The sequence below is a fragment of the Rhinatrema bivittatum genome, chromosome 15 (genome assembly GCF_901001135.1).
Source record: "Rhinatrema bivittatum chromosome 15, aRhiBiv1.1, whole genome shotgun sequence".
Classification (NCBI taxonomy): domain Eukaryota; kingdom Metazoa; phylum Chordata; class Amphibia; order Gymnophiona; family Rhinatrematidae; genus Rhinatrema; species Rhinatrema bivittatum.
Genome location: NC_042629.1, coordinates 37,225,390 through 37,251,114, shown reverse-complemented (window position 1 = coordinate 37,251,114; position 25,725 = coordinate 37,225,390). Strand labels below are relative to the sequence as shown.

The window sequence follows — 25,725 nt, the reverse complement described above, 5'->3', positions numbered from 1 at the left end:
CCCCCCCCCCCCCCCGAAAGACCTATGTTTTTGTAATTTAGTTTTGGGTTTTCTCTCCTTAACACCTGTACTAGGTCACCCTGACCCTTTATTTTCTCACTCTCCCCTTGTTCCTTTGATATCCCTGTTAAATGTAACTTTATTTTTCCCTTTCTCATTTAAAGGTATTACTCCCCTTGTTAATTGTAAACCGATGTGATATGTATATGAATGTTGGTATATAAAAGTTTTACATAAATCCCTTTTCAGTTAAAGGAGGATGCCAGGCACAAAATACTTGAGATCCTCCAGTTTGTGGAGCCATCTAAGGAGATCGTGGCCGTCCCGGTTCAGGAGATCCTTAAGGAGTTGCTGCTGAGGATATGGGTACACCCCTTCACAGTGCCTTCTGTTAATAAGAAGGCAGACAGGGTCTACCTCGTCCAGAAGCCTGCCTGATTTGGCAAGCATCAGCTGCCCCACTAGACTCATTCCTCAGTGCTCCCGGGGAAGGACCATAGAGTGATGACGCTCTTGGGAGGAAGGTATTTCAAGGCGCCATGCTCATTGCCCACATTGCTGCCTACCCGCTCTGCATGAGCCAGTATTCCTGGGACATCTGGTAGCAGGTGCAGGAGGTGGCTGAGCAGCTATCTCAACAGCAGCAAGACATCCTCATTTCGCTGGTGCTTAAGGGCCTGGAGAGCGGAAAACACATGGTTCATGCGACCTAAGATATTTTCAAGACTGCATCAAGAGTCTCTGCAGTGGGCATAGGCGCCCACAGAATGGCATGGCTGCTGGCCTCAGAACTCAGATTGGAGGTACAGGCACAACTTACTGACATGTCGTGTATTGAGGAGAACCTCTTCAGAGATAGGGTGAGAGGAGATGTGGCTCAGCTTCAGGACCACCATGAAACCTTCCAACTCTCCACCAGCACTCCGGACCTGTCCTCTCCTAGGAGGCCGGAGAGACGGGCCAAGGAAAGTCTCTTTCTTTTGCCAATGGAAGTACTGTCCTATACTACCGCTCCCGATCACACCATCGGGGCTCTCACGGCCATCCTAGGCAGCAGAGAGCTCCCAAGCCCCCAGCTGGCTCCTCGGTCAACTCCAGAGACGGGATTGTGACTGGTTCATAGGGAGTTTAGGACAGTTGCCCGTACACAGGACGATGGACCCTCCAGTCTGTCAAGGGTACCAATTGAATCTATTGGGTATCCCGCCAAATTACCCTCTGTGCCCATCTTGGGGGCTGGTTGGAGTCGCTAGGGTTCGTTCTCAACTACCCAAAGGTCCATCTCAACTCATCACTTCAATTAGACTTCATAGGAGCCCTGCTAGATACAACTCAGTCCAAGGCCTTCCTGCCTCGCTAGAGGGTTGTCACCTTGACAACCATCACAGCAGAGATCCAATAGAGCCAGCAGGTGTCAGCCTTGCACATGTTGAGGCTGTTGGGCCATTTAGCCACAGCTGTCCAATTTGCACCCTTGGCACATTTACACAAGCACAGAGCCCAAAGAACCCTGAGGTTTCAGTGGTGCCAGGCCACTCAGAGCCTCCAGGATTGCATCCAAGTCACCCCCATCTCTCCAGGACTCATTGTCCTGATAGCGGATATTTTCAAATCTGGAACGGGGGATCACTTTTCAAAGTCTTACTACTCAAATTGTCCTAACCATGGATGCATCCACCTTGGGGTGGGGAGCTCATGTAGATGGACTCAGCACCAAGGGCGTCTGGTAAGCTCAGGAACGCTTTTCTCATATCAACTTCCTGGAGCTTTGGGCGATCAGGTATGCACTATGGGCTTTCAGAGATTGGCTGTGCAAACCTCATGGTATGTCGACAAGCAAGGAGATCTGGAATCATACCGCCTCTGTCAGGAAGCAATACAGATCTGGTCATGGACCCTTTCCCACTGGATGGTGGTCAGGGCCATGTATCTGGCCAGGACAGGCTGAGTTGAGCCTTCAGACCACATGAGTGGTCCTTGGACCAGGGGTAGCGAATCGGATAATCAGCTCTGGAGGAGCCAGGATATAGATCTGTTTGCATCCCCCTGCAAATCAGCCTCCAAAACCCTTGCTCGTCATTAGGGCAAGGGTCTTCTGTACGCATATCTTCAGATTCCCTTAGTGGCAAAGATTCGAAGCTGCGCAATGATAGGGGGACTCTGATCCTCATAGCACCTCATTGGCCAAGATCTAGTTTCAACTCCTATGGGAGTTACCCATCCAGAGACCAATCAATCTGGGGACTTCCCCAGATCTCATCATGCAAGATCGAGGCAGGCTGTGGCATCCCAACCTCCAGGCCTTGTCGCTCACAGCATGGATATTGAGAGGTTAATCCTGCAACTGCTTGATGTTTCTGAGGATGTCTCTAGTCCTGGTGGCTTCTAGAAAGACTTCCACTGGAAAGTCCTATGGCTGAAGTGCAGGAGGTTTTCCATGTGGCGTGAGCAGAAGGCCCTAGATCTATTCTTCTGCCTCACACCAAAAATTGCTAGACTACTTTCTAAACCTATCAGAAGCTGGCTTAAAGATCAACTACATTAGAGTTCATCTCAGTGCAATTGGTGCATACCACCAAGGTGTGAAGATGGTACGCCCATCTCTGTACAACCTATAGCTGTACGTTTCATGCAGGGCCTGCTTCACTTGAAGCCTCCCCTAAGGCCTCCTGCTGTGTCTTGGGAACTCAGTGCAGTGTTAGCTCAGCTGATGAAAGCTCCTTTTGAGTTGCTGCACACCTATGACTTGAAGTACCTGACTTGGAAGGTCATATTTTTGGTGGGGGTCACCTCAGCACGCAGGGTCAGCAAGCTCCAGGCCTTAGTGATTTATCCATCTTACACTGAGTTTTTTATCATGACAGAGTGCATACACATATCTTAAGTTCCTGCCTAAGGTGGTGATGGACTTCCATCTTAATCAGTCAATCGCCCTGGTTCTTTTCCAGGCCCCATTCGCACCAAGGTGAACAAACAGACACTATCCAATTGTCTAGCAGATTGCATCTCCTGTTATGCCCGGGTGGGACTGCATCTGGGAGTCATGTCAAGGCTCATTCTGTCAGAGCCATGGCAGCTTCAGTGGCCCACTTGCAAGCAGTTCCCGTGAAAATCTAAAAGGCTGCAATGTGGCGTTCTCTCCACGCATTCATATCTCATTATTGTCTGGATAGGGATGGCTGACGCTATAGTTTCGGCCAGCCTGTCCTTCGGAACCTGTTTTGAGGTTTAGAACCCAACCAATGGGCCCTAGGCAGATCTCCTTCTCTATTACCAACAACACTGGTGGTGGTGTGCCCTTTGGCACCTGGTTGGGTGTCTTTTTGGTCCCCTTTGTGTTGGGGGGGCAGCCTGAGCTAGGTATTCACCCATCGGTGAGGACTACCATCCTGCTTGTCCTCTGAGAAAGCAGAGTTGCTTCCCTGTAATGGGTGTTCTCCGAGGACAGCAGGATGTTAGTCCTCATGAAACCCGCCCGGCATCTCACGGAATAGGGCTTCTCCTATGTTTTATTTAATCATAATTCTATGTTACAAGACTGGAGAGGGACCCCGCGTGGATGCATGGTATAGGGCATGCTCAGTGTGCCTAGTCAAAATTCTAGAAACTTTGACATAAGTTTTCCGCATCCGTGCTCTATCTGATGATGTCATCCCACATTTGAGGGTTAATATCCTGCTGACCTCTGAGAATATCCGTTAAGTAAGCAACTCTGCTTTACCCTGGGCCACTATTTCCAAGGAATTTTTTAGGGGCCTGCAGGATTTTTGTTTTGGGCAAGGTGCTCTCCAAGGAGCTGCTCCAACCCCTTCCTCCTAGTGCCTTTGGGTACCTCGGGTTCCCAGAACAGGAAGACAGCTAGAGCTGAGGAGGGAAAGCATTTTGGGAACAGTTCCCTTCAGAATATCCTCTGGATGATTTTAATGAGTTCCACAGTAACTGGATGTCAGCTAATGCTTTGATTTTAAATTTAGACAAAACAGATATATATTGTATTTCAAGAAAGCCTAAGCCAGCCAGCTTTGATTTGTCTCTTTTGAGAGTAGATATACAATTTTCTGAACAAGTGCAACATCTTGGATTTTATTTTGATGCCCAACTAAATCTGGCTCCATCATTCAGTGCTATACACTAACTTTCCTTATCACCATATCATCCTACAAACTGTCAAGCCTCATGGCTGGCAGCAGGATGGGCTAATTTGTTTGTTTATCTGCCATCTACTATATATGTTAAATGGGCAAGATATATTATTTTACTGGAAACAGCTTAGGGCCTCAACCATACTACTTGCAAGCTGCATATTGACCATGCAATTTCACAACAGACACTGAAAATGACTGAACCAACTAATCTAATTGACTTGTTCTTCAATGGGCTACTAAGTGAGCTTGACTGTGTTAATGTGTAATGTTAATTGTGTACTCACATGTTCAAATTAAAAATGATTCACAACTACGTGTTAACCTACAAGTTGAAAGCAATTAGAAAATGCCGGTTCTGTCCCACGGTCTGTTTTTGACAGAGGTAAGCTTGACACTATATTGTACTGAATTTCCTGAGTAAACTTCTTCATATTAGCTAATTTCCAGAAGGAGGATCCGCTGTTATTAGAAACTTGTACTCCAGTAACAAGCAGCCCCATGACCTGCCACAAACCGGCAAAAATAAACATTTCTGTATTTCACAACTTTGATCTTTCACCTGCATGCAGGGTGAGGTAGCCATCCATACACAGAACTGGAACAATCAATCCTGCAAGTCTTGACCTTAAGGTCAGTTCTTCCCTGCTGTCACCCTCCGGTAGCCAAGAACTCAATGTGTATAATATTTAAATGCAACCACGCTGAAACTGAATGGTTTGGTAACAGTAGGTGAACTCTAAAGCCAAGCCTGGGCAATGTCGATATTCCTATTATCTTGCTACCTATTCCAGGGTATAAATATCCAGTACGATGTGCAGCAACTGCCTTGGTTAGATTTCCTTCATATAAATGTTTTCTACCTCTTGCATTTCTTCATCTCAAGATATTTAATACACTTCCAATGTTGTTTCTTAGAGCAAAAATATGATTTTGGATCAAGCCTGGAAGTATATAACAGAACTTAAAAGACAAAATGATGAACTTTTGCTGAACGGAGGGGATAAAGAACAAGGTGAGCACTGAGTGTTTGACCTTGGTTTGTGTGTGCATGCATTGGGTCGGAGTTTAGGGCTGCAGAGGAAGACTGTGATGGTCTATGTGCCCTGGTGCTCAGAATTTACTGCCTTTATCTTTAAATCCAGCATGCACAAGATAAGTTCATTTACTTAGTTTTTACTTGCAAAAGAAAAATATATATAAAAAAAATGTATTACTGTTGAGTGGGAATCCATTCAGTGACCGATGATTGATTATACTTTAGCACACTCATTTACTAGGATTTCGAAAGTTTTTGTGCCTGTTAAGTGCTATATGAAGGTCGCTTACACCTCGTTTATCGTGCATTTGTTATATTTTCCAAGATATACGATATTTTCTGAGTGAGATCATTCTTGTGGGATATACTTTTTTATTCTTTCACACCTTGGTTCATTATTTTGTAGTATTGTTGCATTGAAGTTGCAGCATCCTTGCTAGAGACCATTTGGCCCAAAGTTCAGCATGGCGTCAAAAGCACTTTTGGGTTGGAGTTATGGTCTGGAAGTTGTTATTGGTTGAATGCCCCTAATGGTTCCCAGGTCCCCTTAGTGTTAAGAAAATAGGTAACCCTACTAAAGGGAAAATATTTTGAATATCGTATTTCAAGGATTGATTAGGAAAGACAAGGGTTAGGGACTGCAATTTTGTATTGATCTACAGGTTATGGCTAAATGCGTGTGTATATAGATATAAATAATGTTTATGTGATGAGTGCAATCAATAGCAACCTCCAATAAAGAGGTAGGCAAGTGCAAACTATGGCCTGCTGGCCACATGTGGCCCATGGGCAGTTTCCATCTAGCCTGTAGTGTTGCAGTGGTTTCCTCCACCTCTGGAACTACCAAGCTGAAAGCCCTGTATTTTCCTGCTTCAGCAGCATAACCTCAGGTCCAAAAGTTTGCCTGCTCATGCTATGAGACTGCTGCCCTGGTGGTCCTCCTGAATCTGTGAGTAGGTTTCATTTCTTTCTGACTTTACTCACTCTTCTCCAGTGATGGTCGCTCGAGTAGTTAAAGCTGGAGCTTATGGGAGGAACCACTTCACATGCTGTAGTTTAAAGCTTAGTGATGTGGGGGCAACAAGATAGTTCCGCGTTAAAAGAACTGAGCAGTATATGAAGTAGCCATGCCATTTTGTCTTCACAGTGACTTAACAATGAAGGGGAACTTTGAAGTTTAGTGTCTGCTAAATACTTTTTATTATGTAACCTTTGCAATGCAGACCATTGTGTAAGCCTAACTCAGTAACAGCTTACACTTTTTAAGATGCTTCTCTTTGTTTTGCAGCTGATGAGATAAAAAGGCTTCGAAAACAGCTTTATGAGATCCAGAAGGAAAATGGTCGTTATATAGAACTATTAAAAGCAAACGACATCTGTCTATACGATGACCCCACGATCCACTGGAGAGGGAATCTGAAAAATGCAAAGGTCCCTGTCGTTATTCCCACCGAGAAGGTTCAGAAGAACATCATAGTCTATTCAAATGGGAGTCAGCTTGGAATGAATGGCCAGAGTGCTTCTGTACAAAGCATAACCTTTAATGTGGGTCACAATTTACAGAAACAAACGGCAAACGTTGTGCCAGTACAGAGAACCTGCAACTTGGTGACACCAGTGACTCTTTCTGCTGTCTACACGGCGGAAAACAAGACTTTGGATCAGACCAGCATCTCTGTTTCAAATGCAAGCCAAGAAGGTCCACTCTGTCTTCCTTTAACCATTCCAGCTCAAAGCATCCTGGAGGTTTCCACTCAAGAGAGCAAGCAGAGCTTACTTGCTTCTGCCAGCACAGGCTCACAGGATGGCTTCCAGACTGGGATGGCCAGTCGGCAGCAGCATCCCTCCAGCAACCCACAGCAACACGTTTCTGACAGCAACAGCAGGCTGCAAAGCATCAAGTTACCAAAAGCAGCTGTTTTGCATAACGCAAATCTCCCTTCTGCTGTTTCAATATTGACTTCTCAAGAGCCACATGCAAACTTACCTTGTTTGGATTTGCAGGAGTCAGGAAAAGATTTCCAAGAAAGTTTTGTGAGGTCAGCCACAGATGCACTTATACAGCCTGTGGAAGTGGCTATTGTAAACAGCTTCTCTCCAGTCAGTGCTGATACAAGCACAGACTTAAACAATCCTAGAGTACTGGCTACTTCCACAGCAGCGGTTCAGACTCTGTCAACATTAAGCACGCTTTCTTCCAGCTGTTTAGACACTTGGTCATTTTCTACTTCTCTGACTGCTTCTTGTGGTAGTTCTGACTTGAAAAATGTAAGAAGTCTTAAACCGATCCCTTCAACTGGAAACACGCAAACCACGTGGACTACTTTACAACTTGCAGGGAATACCGTGCAGCCACTAAACCATGCTCCTTCCAATATTATACCTACCCTGTTAAATGAGCCGGTAAATGGCACTGCTTCCACATCTACCCATAACAGGCAGGCAACTAATAGTGTTGGCTTAAATAATTCCCTGCTTGGAGGAGGGCAGCCAACTGAACAAGTAACTGGTACTTTCATCTCTTGTCAGTCTATACCTATGCAGCCGTTAATAGCTCAGCCACAACATCAAACCCAATCTAGAGGAAACATCATTCCGATGAATTCAGCCATGCAAGTCATTCATATGACTCAGCCAGTTGGATCAGCTATTGCCCCAACTCCAGCTAATCAAAATGTTATAATACTCCAGCCTCCTAATGCTCCCCCTTGCCCCCCAGTGATCAGAACGGAAGTTCCTCACCAGGCTGTAGGGCAACAGATTGTAATTATCCAAGCTGCTAATCCTAATCCTCTGTCTCTCCTCTCGGCTCAGGCGCCTACTTCTGTCCGAATGCCTCTTCATGCAGTCAGTCCTGTAGCTTGTCCTAACAGCTCTGTACAAAATGCTTCTGTACCACAGACTTTTGGGGGGAAGCATCTGGTTCATATATTGCCAAGGCCTTCATCTTCATCAGCTTCCAGCTCTACTCAATCTCTTTCAGTTTCAATGCCCAATCAGCAGCAGCAACCACCAACTATTTCTCTAAATGGGCAGTTGTTTGCATTGCAGCCCGTAATGTCCTCGTCTGGAGCCTCAAACCAAACCCCTATGCAAATTATTCAGCCTACCACCAGTGAAGATCCTAATACCAATGTTGCCCTCAATACTTTTGGTGCTCTAGCCAGTCTCAGTCAAAGTATATCACAAATGGCTGGGCAGAACTGCTTACAGGTGGCCCTCCACAATCCCACTAATCCATCAACCACTGCACCTGGCCCAACTGCCTCAACTAATTGCATTTCTGTTTCTACAACTGCCACGCCTTCTATAACTACTGAAAGCTTAACAGGGTTACACAGTCTTTCTGATACAGTGAACTCTTCCTTGGTAAAACCTCCTGCTGGTTCACCGTCATTTGCCAAGCTGAAAAAGGCAAATAAAAAGTCAAATGCTAAAAAGCGATCTACAACCAGCAAAGAGGCTGTTTCAGCCAGTAAAGCTGCAGATGAAGTGAAGCTTGTCTCTACAAAGGTGGAAGTTTCAAAATCACATTCTAATGTTGAAGGGCAGATGCTGCTAGAAAATGCCTCTCTGATACCAGAAACATCTGTAGTATGTCAAACAAACATGGTCTCCCAAACAGGTGAGAACAATTCTGACAGTCCTTTCAAAGAGATTCTAAATTCTGAGAATGTAGGGCTGTCGAGCACTGGAGAAGAGTTTAACAAGACAGACGTGCCCTGTTCATCCGTCCCCAAATCAGCAATGGCAAAACAGTTTGAATCTGTCACATCTGGTCCCAAAGTTTCCACTTCGCTTTTGCCAACGTGTAGTGCTCAGAATGAGTTGTTGCAGAGCCCAGTGTCATCTGAATGCTGTAAGTCATGTGTTACAAGCATTATAACTATATCCTCTACTGAGCCCAGTATGTCGGGTATTCAGATTTCTGGGGCATCGGCACCCCAGAGCAGTACCCAGACAGCCTGCATTGCTGACTCTGTGAGCACTTCTCAGTCATGCGCCATCACACAAGAGTCCTCAACTGAAATGGAGACTACTGCAGATTTGTTAGAGGGTCCAGGTCTCAGTAGAATGCTGTCTGATATTGCAAAAGAAAAAACATCAGCTCAAAAAAGTATAACTTTGACCCTGGAAGGCAATCCATTTTCCACCAAATCAATAGAGACAGGCGTCAACCTACCTGAGAAGCAGGAAATAATTCTAATGAACACCGAAGGTGAAAATATAACCCCACAACATTCTTGTATCTCTGATCAGGAAGTGTCCGGAAGCTCATTGCTTGGCAGCAGACAGGCAGACTCGCCCATGTCTACCAGTTCTGGTAGCAGTCGCACTTTCTCTGTTGCATCCATGCTCCCGGATGCAGGTAGGGAAGATGTGGCTAATGCGTCTTCACATACTTTCAGTGGCTGTACATTTTCTGAACATACTGACATAGTAGGCATAGCAGCAAGAGCAATTTTTGCTCAGGAAAACATAGACAGAGGCCATGTAGGCATGCAAGTTGATATCAGTGATGCAGCTTCGAGGACTGCGGAAGTCTTGTCTTTGACAGCAGAGCATCACCAGCACTTTAAAGCTCAGTCATGTAAGGACAGCAGTGTGTTACAGATAGAAGCAACAGCAAATAAATTTAATTCTCTGGATCTGGCACAGACAGTACATACCAGTAGACCTATAGAGAAGCCAGATTGTTCTGTGGGAACTGAAACATCAAATGTGTCTCTACAGATTTCAACCTCTGCAAATGTAACAAGTTTAAGTATAAATAATCTAATACATCAGGGTAGCATTGCACATCCTCTTATAAGCTGTTCAGGTTTATCTCTACCATCAGAGCAACCAGCAGTACATACTTCAGTTAACCTCCCAATATCATCTAGTTCCTTTGTTAGCCAGTCTTCTAGACCACCTTTGTTGGCTGAATATTCTCAAGATAAGTTTCAGACTGTTAGGGCCACTATCATGCAAGCTCCCCAGATGCAAGAGTTACACTTAAAGCAAGCAAATGAAAGTCGCAAAGATTCTGGCAAACGTATAGTCCAAGATGATCTTCTGCTTTCTACAGCAAAGAGGCAGAAGCAGTGTAGAGCGCCATCTATGAGACTTGAAGGAATGTCATCAATAAGCCAGACTCCTGATAGCCTTGGTGAACAAACAAAAATTTTAGCGAGTCAAATTGCTTCTAATTCATCAAATTCCGTGGTGACAGTAAATAGTCAAGGGCACGCTGATAGCCTTAATCCATTCACATCTAGTAGCAGCTTTATGAATACTTCATTGAGGCAAGCTGACATTCACTGTAACTCTCAGCCTCCAATTTCAGATCAGCCACAACAAGGTCAGACGAGTAATCAGCATCTTCAGCAGCATGTTCCTGCTCAAGCTGTATCCCATATCCACAATAACAACCCATATTTAAAGCAACAGCAGCAGACTGGGCAAATACGAGACCTGCATCACTTGTATCAGCAGCAGCATGTTTCACATACTGAGAGCTCAGTTCACTCACAGTCCCATAATGTCCACCAGCAGAGAGCATTACAAGAAGTACAGATGCAGAAGAAACGCAACCTCATACAAGGAACCCAGCCTACTCAACTTTCTTTACAGCAAAAGCATCATGCAACTGACCAGGCTAGACAAAAGGGTAGTCAGCCCCATCCTCGCCACCAGCAAATCCAACAACAAATGCAACAACACTTTGGGGCTTCACAGCCTGACAAAAGCTGTGAAAACCCTGCAACAAGCAGAAACCATCATGCTAGTCATCCGCCAAGTCATCTAAGTCAGGATGTCCATCAACAGCCACAGGATGTTGGAAATAGACAACAAGGCTCAGGGATTTCTTCAGAACATATATCAGGGCATAACCAGATACAGAGGCTCATGACTTCCAGAGGCATGGAGCAGCAAATGGTGTCGCAGCCAAGTATTGTATCAAGACCATCGAATATGACATGTGCCCCACACAGGCAAGAAAGAAACAGAGTTTCTAGTTATTCTGCAGAGGCTCTTATTGGAAAGACACCTTCCAACTCTGAGCAGAGGATGGGGTTATCAATTCAGGGTCCTAGAGTGTCAGACCAGCTTGATATGAGAAGCTATCTTGATACTTCCAGGAATAAAGGACTATCAATTCATAACATGCAGAGTCATACCTCTATAGACCACAACATTAGCTCTGATGTTAGATTGTCTGATTGTCAGACATTTAAGGGAAGTGGTTCCAATCAACAGCCACCAAGCACTTTTGAAGTTCAGACTTCAAGAAACAATGAAATAGGAAATCCCGCAGCAACCCACAGGAGCATGCAGCCACAGACTTTTCGAATTAGTCAAAATATTGGTCCACCCATGGATCGGCAAAAGAGATTACCTTATCCGCCAGTCCAGGGGATTCCAACAGCAAATGTTATTCCACCAAGAGACAATGAAAATTCTTGTCACCAGAGCTTTATGCAGAGTTTACTTGCCCCTCATCTTGGAGAACAGATTGGTGGAAGCCAAAGATCAATATCGGATCATCAGCGAAACACACAGTGTGGTCCATCCACTACACTTGAGTACAGTTGTCCTCCAGCACGAGAGGGTGTTCATCTCCGGAGAGACAGCGAAGGTCAAACTAGGGAAAGTTGTGACTTGTCTATGGGTACAATTAATTCCAGGAACAATTCTTTAAATATCCCCTTTTCAAGTTCTTCATCAGGAGAAATCCAGGGTCGAAACACGAGCCCTCATGTTTCAGTGCAAAAATCTAATCCTATGAGGATGACAGATAATCAAGGTACCAAGAACCACTTAAATGCACAAGTTTCCAATAACATGCATGGAGTGGTCCGACCACCTCTCCCTCATCCATCCATTTCACGTGGCAGTGCTGATCAAGGGCAGACCTCTGTCCGTCAGCCAAACTCTTCAGTTACTCAGCGTTCAAGACATCCTCTTCAAGATGCTGGAAGCTCCAAAATTCGTCGATCGGGAGTCCAGAGACATGGGAATGTTTTTGACCCTAGTCTTCCCCATCTTCCTCTGGCTGCCAGTGGTAGCATGATTCTAGGGCGTCAACAGTCTGCCACAGAAAAAAGAACCAGCATAGTCCGTTTCATGTCTGACAACCCTCAAGCATCTAATGACAATGCTACTCCTGATCAGCACGCTCTGTCTCAAAATTTTGGATTTCCGTTCATTCCAGAGGGTGGTATAAATCCAGCGATAAATACTAATCCATCATTCATTCCACCAGTTACCCAGCCCGGTCCTACTCGCACTCCAGCCCTAATCCCAGTGGATCCTCAGAACACACTGCCTTCATTCTATCCACCCTATTCCCCGGCTCATCCTAGCTTGTCAAACGATATTTCTATTCCTTATTTTTCTAATCAAATGTTTTCGAATCCAAGCACAGAAAAGCCCAACACAGCAGGTATAAACAACAGGTTTGGATCAATCCTCTCTCCTCCCAGACCAGTTGGCTTTGCTCAGCCCAGTTTTCCCCTCCTCCCTGACATACCGCCAATGCACATGGCCAACCCTTCCCATTTGTCCAATTTTAACTTGACATCTTTGTTTCCAGAAATAGTAACAACTCTTCCTCCAGATGGTTCAGCCATGTCACCTTTACTTTCAATCTCAAATGCTTCAGCTTCAGACTCCTCCAAGCAGTCTTCAAATCGTCCTGCCCATAATATAAGCCATATTTTAGGTCATGATTGTAGTTCTGCTGTATGAAAGCAAGTCCATTGTGCATGAATTACATTTAAAAAAAAAAAAAAAAGATTCAATGTAACATATTGAAAGAGATAGTTTGATCCTGGGAAGCCTGTGGCTTCTGGTGTTTATCAGGCATTTTAGTCCTCTTTAAAATGTGAAAATCTTGACTTCAGGTACCTAGGGGCTGTTATCTTATGAAGGATGTTTTATTTTTATGAGGGTTGATGCATGTCTATACTGACTTCCTAGCACCAGCGTCTCCATCAGTACTTATTGGCAGCAAATTTGGTACTTCTGGAGCCTACAAATATTTTGATCATGGGCCAGATATACTAAGCATTTTTTCCAAGGTTTTCCTCATGAGGTGCAGTGATCTGATATAGGGATAACGACCTCAGATGATGTGCTATGTTTACAGGATGCTGTACAGATAATTATCGAGCAGTGCCCAATCATTGGCTATGTGCGGTGTAGTCAGATTCCAATGGATGGGGTATATTTGTGGGGTAAACCAATTTTTTTGCGTGTCAGACAATGACTATACATCTAACTGGTGTTCTGTAGTGCTTAACTGGAAGATGGAGATGTTCAACTTTGTTATGGTTCAGTCTCCATTGCCAAAGTTTGATTTTTGTTATTTGGAATCTCTCAGGTCTTATTCATACGTTTTGGCCAGCTAAGTTTGGGACGGTTAGCTGGACAAAGCATGGTTTTAAAATTTGCCATAGCTGCTGCAGTACACAGTTATATTTTAGCCGGATATGTTGGGGGCATCCCAGGGAAGAGCACAGAGAGCTGTATAACGCCAGTACTAAGCATTATCTGGTTAACTAACTTGATAACTTTAGCCGTGCCTCAAGGCAATCGTAAAGTTAGCAGGATAAGCGTTATCCATCTAATGTTGAGGTTACAGAATATGTTCAGCGGTAGTGCCATGCCATTGAATAACCAGTTGAAGTCAGGTGGATACGTTTTATCTGGCTGCCTGCGGCTGAATATTGACCTCTGTCTGCTTTAAAATCTCTTAAAATTTGGGTAGTAACATTTACTTACATATTTTTCTGTTTGTTTTTGAAAATGTCAGGATGTTTGCCTGGGGCAGCCTGCATAGTAGAGAAGAAAAATATGCATGATCCTTAAATTAGGTTTTTAGTGGAAAGCTATAATGCTGTTGTTTCTATACCATTTACCTTAATTTGATTCCCCTTCCACATCTGGTTTCTGGTCCTGCCGAGAACATAGAATTTCATTGCAAGATTTCAAGTTTTTTGTTACTGCTATTTTCACTTTTCTTTGGAACTTGTCTGGATACTCTTACTGAGCATCATCTTTAAAGTTGAAATGGCCTAGTGGGAGAAGTGGTGGAGGAAAGATATGACAGTAAGTAGTAAACAAAGGATTGAGAGCTCAAGTAAAATATGTACATATCTTACACTCACACATCCATATATAAAAATATGCACACAGTATACACCTGATAAGAGACAACAAGAGATTCTGCATTGTGATGCTACAGCTAGACACAGGATCCACCCCATCTCTGTCCTTTAGTAACAATAATACATGATAGCAGATAGACCAAAATAGCCCATTTAGTCTGCCCAGTTAAGATTCATTATGTGCACACAAATTCCCATATGCAACCCAACACCTACTCCCACCTCTTACCCTTTTTCTCCCATTGCCTGTCACATCTTTTCCCAACATGCTCAGAATCTGCTACAGCGATGGCCTTCACCACCTCTGCTACTAGGCCATTTTTAAAAGTGTTCAAGACAAGTTCCAAAGAGAAATGAAAGAAGTAGTAGAAAACTGGAAATTCTGCAATGAATTTCTCCAATATCAGACGCATGCAAATATACCTCATGCATATTCATTATGGATATCCTGAAGTCCAGACCTATTTGTGACCCCACAGGACCAGAGTTGCCTAATCCTATGTTCTCAGCAGAACCAGAAAACCAGATGGATATCTATCACACATCTGTATCACAGGTTCGGGGGGCAGGGGAAATTGTGTGCAGATAAGAATATATAGGTTGGTACAACCAGTAATTAATCTGTAGCAGACTCTTTATTTTGTTGAATTGACATTAATGGTAAGTGACATCATTTGGAGGCCCTCTAATTTAGCATGGCGTTGACCATGCTTGTGCCCTTCTTTCTGAGTTTTTGTGTGGGCAGGTTTCCAAACACCTCATAAATATAACTATCATGTCTAATTTGTCTGTTTTGTAACATTTAAAAAAAAATTATTTGTTCTTGGACATGTCAGGCTTGATAAAGGAAAATTTTGGTTCTTACCTGCTAATTTTCATTCCTGTAGTGCCACAGATCAGTCTAGATTCCTGGGTTTTGCTGACACTGCCACGAGGTGCCACCTGCATTGCCTCAGTGTTGATCTATACCCAAGCCAAAATAGAAACAAATATCAAATACCAACTAATATCCCCTGAACGAGCAGTGGGAAGTGGAAAACTGGAACAGATAACTGTGCCCACACAAAACCCTGTATAGGGCAAACAAAACCTATGCTATTCTTCAGAATAATTATAAATTACGGTTTGAGCGGTCTCTCCAAAATTCCCTTTCCTCCAGTGGGCGGGACTCAGGACTGATCTGTGGTACTACATGAACGAAAATTAGCAGGTAAGAACCAATTTTCCTTTCCCTGTACATACCCGGATCAGTCCAGACTCCTGCGATGTAACCCAAGCTTCCCTAGACGGGGTGGGCCTGCGAGAGTCCCACTCGAAGTACACTTTCACAGAAGCCCATGGCTTTCGGAGCCTGGATATTAAAACAGTAGTGCCTGGCGAAAGTGTGTAGTGATTTCCAAGTAGCTGCCCTGCAGATCTCTTGCAGTGAAACTTGCTGATACTTGGCCCAGGAGGCCGCCTGGGAAAGGGTAGAATGTGAGATAGGATGACCCTGACAGATATACACAGAGCTACTAGCCTCTTTTAACCACCTTGCAATCGTGGCTCTTGATGCTTTATGCATCTTTGCACTGCTGTAAAGCACAAAAAGATGATCTGACAAGAGGAAACTATACATGACGTTCAGGTACTGCAGCAATGCATGTTTGATGTCCAAACGACTTGTGGCGCCGAAGGATCCACTAAAGGAAAGGACGGGAGCTCCACTTACTGATTTAAGTGTAAAGACAATACTTCCTTCTGCAGAAAGGATGGAACCGTTCTCAAGGAAACACCGAAATTCTCAAAAAAGGCTCCCTACAAGACAATGCCTGAAGCTCCGAGATCCGTCGAGCCGAACAAATCGCCACTAAGAAAACCACCTTCAAAGTGTGATCCTTCATTGTCGCCCGTCTCAGAGGTTCGAATGGGGCTGCACACATGCTCTTAAGGACTACGTTAAGGTTCAAAGAGGGACAAGGCTTATGAACTGGAGGACGCAAATGTTTTGGTCCCCCGGAGAAAACTCATCACATCCGGATGGGCAGCTAAGGTAAAGCCCCGAACCTTGCCTCGAAGATAGCCAAGGGCCGCCACCTGAACTCAGAGGGAATTGAAGGATAAGCCCTTTACCAAACCATTCTGCAGAAAAGCGAGAATATGAACCACTGAGGCCCGCAAAGGATCTACTTCCTGATCCGTGCACCAGGTCTCAAACACTAGCCATACCCTCTAAAGAGGTGGAATTCTTCCTGGACTGCAAGAGAGTGGCAATAATCCCTTCTGAGTAACACTTGTCTCTCAAACACTGCCTCTCCAAAGCCAAGCCGCTAGACAAAAGCAAGCTGCCTGATCTGAAAATATGGGGCCTTGATGCAGAAGATTCGGCAGATGAGCTAGCTGCACCAGGGCATCCACTGCTAGGTTAAGTCTGCAAACCACGGCCACTTCGGCCATTCTGGTGCCACGAGAATCACATCGCCTGGATGAACCTCTATGCATCTCAAGACCTTGCCACCAGTGGCCAAGGCAGAAACACATACAGTAGTAAGATGTCTTTCGGCCAAAGTAGAACTAAGGCATCTACTCCCTCCGTGCTTCATTATCTCCTTTGACTGAAGAACCATGGGCCTTGGCATTTTGGTAAGTTACCATTAGATCCATGCACAGTGTGCCTCACCCCGGAGAGTGGGAGCTGTCTTCTGACAGCTCCCACTCTCCGGGGTCAAACTGCTGACGACTCAGAAAATCTGCTTGCACATGTCCAAGCCAGCTATGTGAGATGCCACTAGCAGCTTCAGACGCTGTTCTGCCCAGCTGATAAGCTCCAGGGCTTCCTGCTTGACTCTTGGTGCCACCCTATTTATATAAGCCACTGTCATCACATTGTCAGACAATGCTTGACCCGGCTTTCCCCTCACCAGCAGCAGAAATGCCTGTAGGGCCAAATGAACAGCCCTAGTCCTCTAGGCGATTGATGGACTATAGAGATTCCTCCATTGACCACAGGTCTTGGACGGACTGGTTCTGACATACTTCTCCCCATCCAGAGAAACTGGTGTCTGTGGTGATGATCGTCCAGACCAGAATATCTAGGTCCACCCCTCGTCTCAACTTCTTTGGAAGGAGCTACAACAAGAAGCTGGACCTGGCAACCTCCATAAGTGGGAGAGGCAACTGAAACTGTTCTGACAACGGGTCCCAGCAGGATAGTAAAGCAGATTGTCGCAGTCTCATGTGAGCAAACGTCCATGGAACCAACTCCAAAGTGGAAGCCATAGACCCAAGAACTTGTAAGTAATCCCAACCCTGAGTACTTGCTTCTCCAACAATCCACGGACTTGAGCTTGTAACTTGGAAATCCGCTGTTCATTGAGGAAGACCTTCCCCACCCTGGTATCGAAATGTGCCCTCGGGAATTCCAAAGTCTGGGAAGGGAAAAGGTGACTAACCACCCCAAGGATCGTAGTTATCGGAGGACCAAATCCACTGCCTCCCAGCAAAGAGATTCTGACTTCACCCAAATCAATCAATCATCCAGGTAGGGGTGAACCAAGATCCCGTCCTTCCGGAGGACCGCAGCCACCACAACCATCACCTTGATGAAAGTCCTGGGCGCCGTCACCAGCCCAAAGTTTAGAGCGCAATATTGAAAATGTTCCCCCAGAATCACACATCTCAGATTATCTTTGATGGCCTGGGCGGATGCCTATTTGTAAGTACGCTTCGATCAAATCTAGTGATGCCAGGAACTCTCCCTTGTGTACCAAGGCAGTCACCAAGCACAGTCTCCATTTGAAAACAAGGAATCTTCAGAGCCACGTTCACCTTTTTCAAATCGAGAATTGGATGAAAGGTGCCCTCTTTCTTGGGGACTATGAAATAAATGGAATACAAGTCTGTCCCCCACTCCTCCATGGGGACAGGAGCAATGGCTCCCAGCCTGCGAAGGCGACAAATGGTTTCTTGTAACGCCATTTTCTTTTCCTCGTAAGAACATGGAGACCAGGAACAAATCTCTGAGTGGCCGAGCAAATTTTAAAGCGTATCCTTGTTTCATCGCACTTAAGACCCACTGGTCTGACGTGATACTGGTCCACTCCTCGTAGAACAGAGCCAACCAGCCTGGCATCATTGGGTAGTCTTGGATCCACCACTGCCCTGTGAGGAACCTCTATGCTAGGCTGCCTCCCATGAAAGGACTGGTTCCAGGACTGCTGCCTTCCCGAGGACTGGCGCTGAAAGCTCCCTGATGCTCTGGTAGGCTGAAACCGCCCAATTCCTGTGGAACGGGAACATGAGGGAAAAGTCCCTTTCGGCTTTGGCTTATCTTCAGGCAGTTAATAAACCTTGTTCTCCCCAAGAAGCTTGATTATCTCCTCCAAGTCCCGACCAAAGAGCAGCTTCCCCTTGAAAGGCAAGGCTCCTGAGACTTGGATGAGACATCTGCAGACTAATTTCTCAACCAGAGAAGCCTGCGGGCCGAAACAGTCGTCTATATTGTCCTGGAGAGGATGTCCTGATCAGATCATACAACGCATCAGCACCATAGGCCACCACAGCTTCCAGCTGCTCCACCTCAGGCTCAGACAAGGACTTATCAGCTTGCAACTGCTGAACCCATTGCAAGCCAGCCCTCAACATGAAATTACTACAGACAGCCGCTCGAATCCCAAGAGCAGACACCTCATATCTTTTTGAGGTGTGCTTCCAGCTTCCAAGCCTGAAGATCCTTCAGGGCAGTAGCACTTATAACTGGAATAGTTGTCATCTTGGTAACTGCCGAAAGGTATGCATCCACCTTTGGGACCTTCAGGAGTTCGTTTTCCTCTGGCAAAGGATAAAACTTAACCATAGCTCTGCTGACCTTCAGGCCTGTGGCGAGTATCCCACTCCCTAAACACCAACATGCTGACTGACTGGTGAAAAGGAAAGGACCTTGGACTCCAAAGGCCATTCATGACCGGGTCCACCTCATCCAAACCTGATGCCTCTCACGGGACATTTATACCTAGCTCTTCCAGATCCGCAGGAATCAAGGGGTCTAGCTCCTCCCTGTGGAGCAACTGCACCACTTTGGGATCATCCCCTTCCACAGACGGGCTTTTGTTCAGCACCTGATCCGGATCTTGTTCCGCAAAACCTGGATCTGCAGATGCCCCTCCTCTGAAGTGTCTGAGGAGGTATCCACTGCAGTAGATAGTGCTGGGACCCCTAGGACCTGCTGGACCCTTGCACCACCAGCTGTTTTAGAGGTCCAGGCCCTCTTCGCTGGTCTTGAGCGTACTGAAGCTCCCTGCCCAGCTTTAGCTTTCCTGGCCTTATGTAACAAGAGGACAAACTCAGATGAAGAGGAGGAAGAATCAGAATCCTCTAGGGAATTTTCTTCACGTGCTGCAGGATTCCCCTCAGCCTCCTTACCTCTCCCGGAGGCCCTAACAGGAGATAACGGAGGAGGGAAATCCCCCCCCCCCCCCCCCCCCAGCGTGCGAGGCAGCAGAGAATGTGGACAAAATGGTCTCCGTTCCCGCACTCAGTGGGAAGGGGTCGTCCACCGGCTGCCTCGATGCAGAGAGCCTCCCAGGCTCGCGGTGCTGAGCTGAAGCAGTTGTCACATTCCCTGACGTGTGCTCTCCTCCAGAGAGACACCGGGAGCATTGGCCCTTGCGGGAGAGACGCACATGCATCTCCACAACGACACAGCTCGGCCCACACAGCATTGAAAATGTGGCACCGAGCCGCGGCACAAACAAACCTCCACTGGAGCAATAGGGACTAAAAAAAAAAAAAAAAGCCACCTGATCGCCTATGATGAAGTACTCTGGGAAGTGTGCCGAACCATGGCAATCCCACTTTGCCTTAGTCCATGCAAATGTATCCCATGCATATTCATTGTGGATATCCTGAAAACCCAACTGGCTGTGGGATCCCCAGGACAGGTTTGGGAAGCCCTGCCTTAATCTCTTCCCCCCCCCCCTTTTTTTTTTTTTTTTTTTTTTTAAACAAAGCTTTAAACCTTAAAGCTAAAGTCAAAAACAAATTAAAGACAAGTAGCACTTGCCTTGACAGAAGAGTGGCAGCAGACTCTGTTCCTCCTTCAGGGCGAGGGAACTGGAACCTCCAGCTTTCTGCCCTGTCTGGTAAACAGGGACCGAGCAAACAAGGGTCCCCAACCCCCTGCTCGTCCGCCTCACAAACCAAGAGGGATGGCCCCACCAGGACCTAGCAACCCCCTGGGAGGCAAGCAACTGGTATTGCAGGCTTTAACTTTCTTCTTTTTTTTCTTTTTAAATCTGACTGCAGGATTTGCACCTCCACCATCTGCTGGAGACAGAGAAATACTGAGGGACTGCAGGTGGCACCTCATGTTTCTCTGTCTCCATCTGCTGGAGGGAAGGCAAAACCCAGGAGCCTGGACTGATCCGGGTACATACAGGGAACAAGAATATAAAGATCAGTGATAACTTGTTTTACAATAATTGTGTAGCAGCAAATTCAGTACAAGAAGGTTGGCCCATCCTGTTGAATTTACGACTTCAGTTCCTAGAATTTTGCCACTGTACAACATTTTGTAACCAAATGTCAACCACTTGGTACACAGATTGCAAAAATGAGTTTCATTAAGTTTCAGAAACTGCAAGGCTTATTCAAATAGATGATGCCAGGTAGCAGTGGGATAAGGGATATTTGATTTAACAGAGATGTGCATACCTCTTTTTTACCAGCCATGGCAGTGGGTCTGGTCTTGTTGAAAAGGTCACTGAAACCAGAAAAGTTCTGCTCGTTCCCTAGCCCTAAGAGTATCAAACTTACTCTGAATGGGACTCCCTAATCCATGATATGCACCCTGCGTCTAATGCTGCGTATACTAAAACCTCAGCTTGCTGCCCAGGACTTTCGTTCGGTTTTACAGGCTCTTGGACTTAGATTATCGTAATTCCCTTTTCATTGGTCTGGGTAGCGTGACTCAAGATGCCACAAATGGTGTAGGACTCTGCTGCCAGGACATTGATGGGCACAAGCATTCAAGAGCACATCATGCCTGATGGTCAGTTCTTTCGTTGGTTACCCATCGAATGGCGTGAGAACTATAAAATTGTGAAATTGGCACACAAGCTATTGCAAAATACCCCTCCATAGGTTAATGCCATTCTGCAGCTTTGTTTCGATTCATGCCCTCCATTTATTGATTCCATCATTTTGTGAAATATCTGGATGAGGCTCGGGATTGCAGTTTGGTTTTTTTTGTCATTGGACATATATTGTGGAGCATGTTGCCTGGTAATATGCAGGGCATGAATTGTGCTTCCACGTTTAAGAAAGCAGTGAAAACTTTCCAGCAGGTATTTGGCTTGGAAGCAGCTTGTTAATTTTTTTTTTGCCAGGTGAGTATATTTTTGCCACCTTTCTTATTTTGAGTAGAAGTTAGGGTTTTTGGCTGTTTGGCAGAATTTTATTATTTTATCGTTTTTATGTTGGTCTTTATAACCAATACACCCAATTAATAATCTGCCTTGAATTATGTGATGTGAGCCGAATATCAGTTTTTAAATACATAATTAATTTTTTCAGTATGCCTGATTGATTTAAGAGCTGGAACTTCTACTACAGAGTAGCATTGTGCATTTTGTATAGTTTGAATATGAGCTGCTGTAGAAATTCTACCAACTGATTGGTCTTATGTCTTCCAGAGATGATTGGGCCCTGGGTTATAGTCCTCATCGAGATGAAATGTGTTCAGTGGTGGATGTGAGCAGGGTAGCAAAAGATTCTGCCCCTGTATGAAGATTTAATCCTTGGCAAAATAGCAAATAATTTAATGAAGTTTAAGTATTTCAGTTATTCTGCTAGAAAGATCACTTTGGCTGTGCTCCAGCATTTTTATGCCCTAATAATTGGCATTAAAATAAGATTTTGGTGCTTTTTGAACTTTTTATGAAAACATTGGGACTGGTGGAAGACAACAGAAGTCCTTATGGGAGAATTTGCAACTGTTCCCCACGTGCTTTTTTTTAAATTGCTTATCTGTTTCCTTTTGCTAATTATGCCAGCAAGGAGCAGTACTTTGACTGTGTGTGTGCAAAGATCCTTTGTATGAGCTGTAATTGAATTTCTCCTTTTGTCTGCCATCACTGAAATAGTAAAAAAGAGTTTGCAAATAACAGTGGGAAGAGACGTGTTTATCCTTATTGGACCACATGCCCTGCTCAGAAGCAGGATTATGCCACATCTTTTTGGAATCATGCTGTATTGTAAAACTAGTAAATCAGTGTCCTATTTTACTTTACAGTTTTATATGTATTTGAAGTTCTGTTCTTTTATCCGGTGTTCCAATGAAATGGTTTCAGGGTAGCTCTAGTGTGCTGAATGGAAGAATACTGTTTTAGAAAGATGTATTATTTTAACTGGTGGCGCTGTAAGTTTTCACTGCATATGCTTGTCTCATGTTGTACAGATGTAGTATTAATGGAAATACTGATTACTTTTTTTTTTATTCATATACCTGTCCCAAGTCCCAGCAATATGTTGCTCATGACACTGAATTTAGTTCAGATTTCATAACTTTAGCAAAATATTTTGCATCTTACCAACTGCAAAGAAAAGAAAAAAGCATCTTAAATAACTTTAAATGGGGTTGATCCCTTGGAATAAATGGTTTTTGTGGGGGTTTTTTGTGTTTGTTTTCACCCAATCAGGTTTCTGAGCGGGTTTGAGTTCACCGTCCCTCCTGGTCCCCCGTGGCTTCAGTGTGGAATGTGCTATGGCTAAGGGCAGCAAGCATGGACTGTTTATATGATGATACACACAGACCCTTGTTTCCTGCCATTGTTTTAAAAATCATATAGTAGTGTAAAAATATACTAAGCCATTTCCATTGGTATAAACAAGTGTTTTACCCACTGCAATAGGCTTGCAGAAAACTGCCTTCCCTGTGTACAGATAAATTTGTGGATATAGTGCCACCGCGTACGTAACTAACCGCCAGCAGATGAGGCATTCTCGTGGATGGAGCTGGGGAGGGGTTTGTACTTGCGGGTAAATGTGAATCAGTTATTTATTCTTTCAAAAAATACAAAGACTAGGGAGACACTCCATGAAGTTAGTAAGCAGCACCTTTAAAACAAATCGGAGAAAATTATTTCACCCAATGCACAATTGAGTTCTGGCACTCATTGCTGGAGGATGTGATAAAGGCAGTTGATGTAGCTGGGTTTAAAAAAAAAAAGTTTTTGGACAAGTTCCTGGAGAAGTCTACAAACTGTTATGAACTAGGTAGACTATATGGTCCCGTCCCCCCCCCCCCCCCCCCCTACCCCAGGAAAAAATAGCTGTACAAATTAGCAGGTGTACAGGTAGTTTACTAAGATAATTTTCAGTCTGTAGGTAAAAAGTACCTGTGGCTTTTGCAGCCAGTTGAGTAACTTTCTAAAAAGGTAATAGGTGCTACGAACAGTATTCATTAAGGGAGGAGAGAACTGATCTCTCACTTCCCGCTGGCATGTGCCTAGCGATGCCACGGGATGGGAATTTCCCCCTTCGCTTCCCGGCAGTGGAATTGCTGAGTGTTGTCCTGCACCTAGAGACATACAAGATGTACATCCAGGCCCGATCACGCTTGGGGCCTGATTCACAAATTATTTTTGGTTTGGTTTTTTTTAAACTCCTTATAGACATGCAGAATTGAGGGGGGGAGGAGAGCCCTAGTAAATCAGGCTTTTAGTGCTTTTTCAGCTTGTGCCAGATAAATGAGTATTTATAAACAGAATTGTTCAGAGTCTGGACGTCTTTATTTTTTATGTATATATTATATCATTGGACACTGCCCTGAGGAATTTTCTGAAAGCGTGTGGCATTGTGCAAATGACTACAAAATGTGGTTATTTGAGAATGTCATAATTTGTGTGGTTCTATGGGACAGTAAGAGTGCAAACTTTATTGGTTGTGGTTAACGTGACTACTTTGTATTAAATAATGTAATATGTATACAAAAGCCAGCACTGTCTGGTTAAGCATTCTTCATGCCATGCTGGCATTTTTTTTTTTAAACAATGAATTAAGTCCATATTAAATATGGTTAGGACTTATCTGACTTTGTAAATAGGATCCCATGTTCTGGTTTTATTCCCCTTTTGAAAGATGCAATGAATTACCATGTAAATATCTGATGCGAAAAAAATCTTGGGAATTTTGTTTAGTGTCACATTTTAATGGTTGTAATAATTTGTAAAGATATAAACCTATTTTATTAAAAAAATAAATAAATAAAAAGTAAGCTTTCCAATGAGTGAGAAAATGTTCTAGGTCTGTTTTTGTATCCAATTTATGCACTTTTCTGGATGGTCCCTCCCCAACCAGGTAATACTGGTTGGAGAGGGACATTGGAGCATGTGTGATTTAAATTAGGCAGAATGTGGAGGCAGCAGTTTGGTGTCTTATTTTTTTAAAGCAGAAACTCTATTGCTCTCTTTACATCTGCATGCAATAGGTGTCGGCACCTCCTCTCTCCATGGCGCTCTGCCCTCTGCAGCAACCATAAGTCCAGAACTAAGACTTGGTAGGAAATCTCTGAAGTGAGAGAGGAATTCCTATTATTAATAATAAAGCAACCCACAAAGCAAGATCAACCAGCACTTAAAGTTGTAGTAGTACCTGGGTCACTTGTGTACTTTTACTTTCACCTTCCTTAGCGGAGCAGCAACCTGTGTACAACTGGATTCAGGCAACAATCAAGAGGGCCCTGACTTCTATGGTCTAAGCTACTGATAAGCAGATGTAAAGGAAAAAGCACAGGACTGCTTTGATGACCAAGTCTGTAAGGAAAGCAGGTCATGCAGCACTGTCTGAGTTTTCAAGAAAACTCATCACCCAGTAAAAGATGTTGCTAGCTGCAGTTTTCATGGGTTGTCATAAGGCTTGGGGATAACTGCACGGAGTGGCATTTACTTCCTTAAGCTTACTGGGTAGACCGCATGGACAATTTTGGTCCTTTTCTGCTGTCGTTTCTATATTTAAAATTGGAGCAAGATGGTTGGCCTATTACGTATGTATTGGTTATAACCTCTTTGCCTTTACCAGTGAGTAGGCAAATGTCATTTAGTGCATTGTGATATACAGGCTCCAACCCTGCAAAATGGCAGTGAACACATTTTAGCTTCATTTTTGCAAAGCATCACTAAAATATTTTAGTTATGTAAGGCTTGTTACTCGCACTGTCCTTAATTTGTCTTGCACTCTTTAGATCCAACCTACTCATTTCATCTAAAAAGAAAGGGAACAGGATCCATCTAAGATGGTAAATTAGTGTAAGCATTTCATAGTGTTAAAGAACAGGAAAAAGGTTTTTCATTTTTGTGTTCACTGTTCAATCGTTTTGCATGAAACCCTGTTCAACCTCTGCTGCTGTATTTTA

At 44.4% G+C, this 25,725-nt stretch overlaps 1 protein-coding gene across 1 annotated transcript in view; it reads left to right on the top strand.

Annotated features, from left to right (window-relative positions):
• The window catches only part of USF3 (upstream transcription factor family member 3), a 57,599-nt gene extending 33,029 nt beyond the window's left edge, over positions 1-24,570 (top strand). The window contains exons 6-7 of the mRNA XM_029578225.1: positions 5,061-5,157; positions 6,470-24,570. Coding sequence (XP_029434085.1) covers positions 5,061-5,157; positions 6,470-12,915 — 6,543 coding nt within the window. The 3' untranslated portion in view covers positions 12,916-24,570. The remainder of the gene's footprint in view (positions 1-5,060; positions 5,158-6,469) is intronic.
• Positions 24,571-25,725: the final 1,155 nt, after the last annotated feature.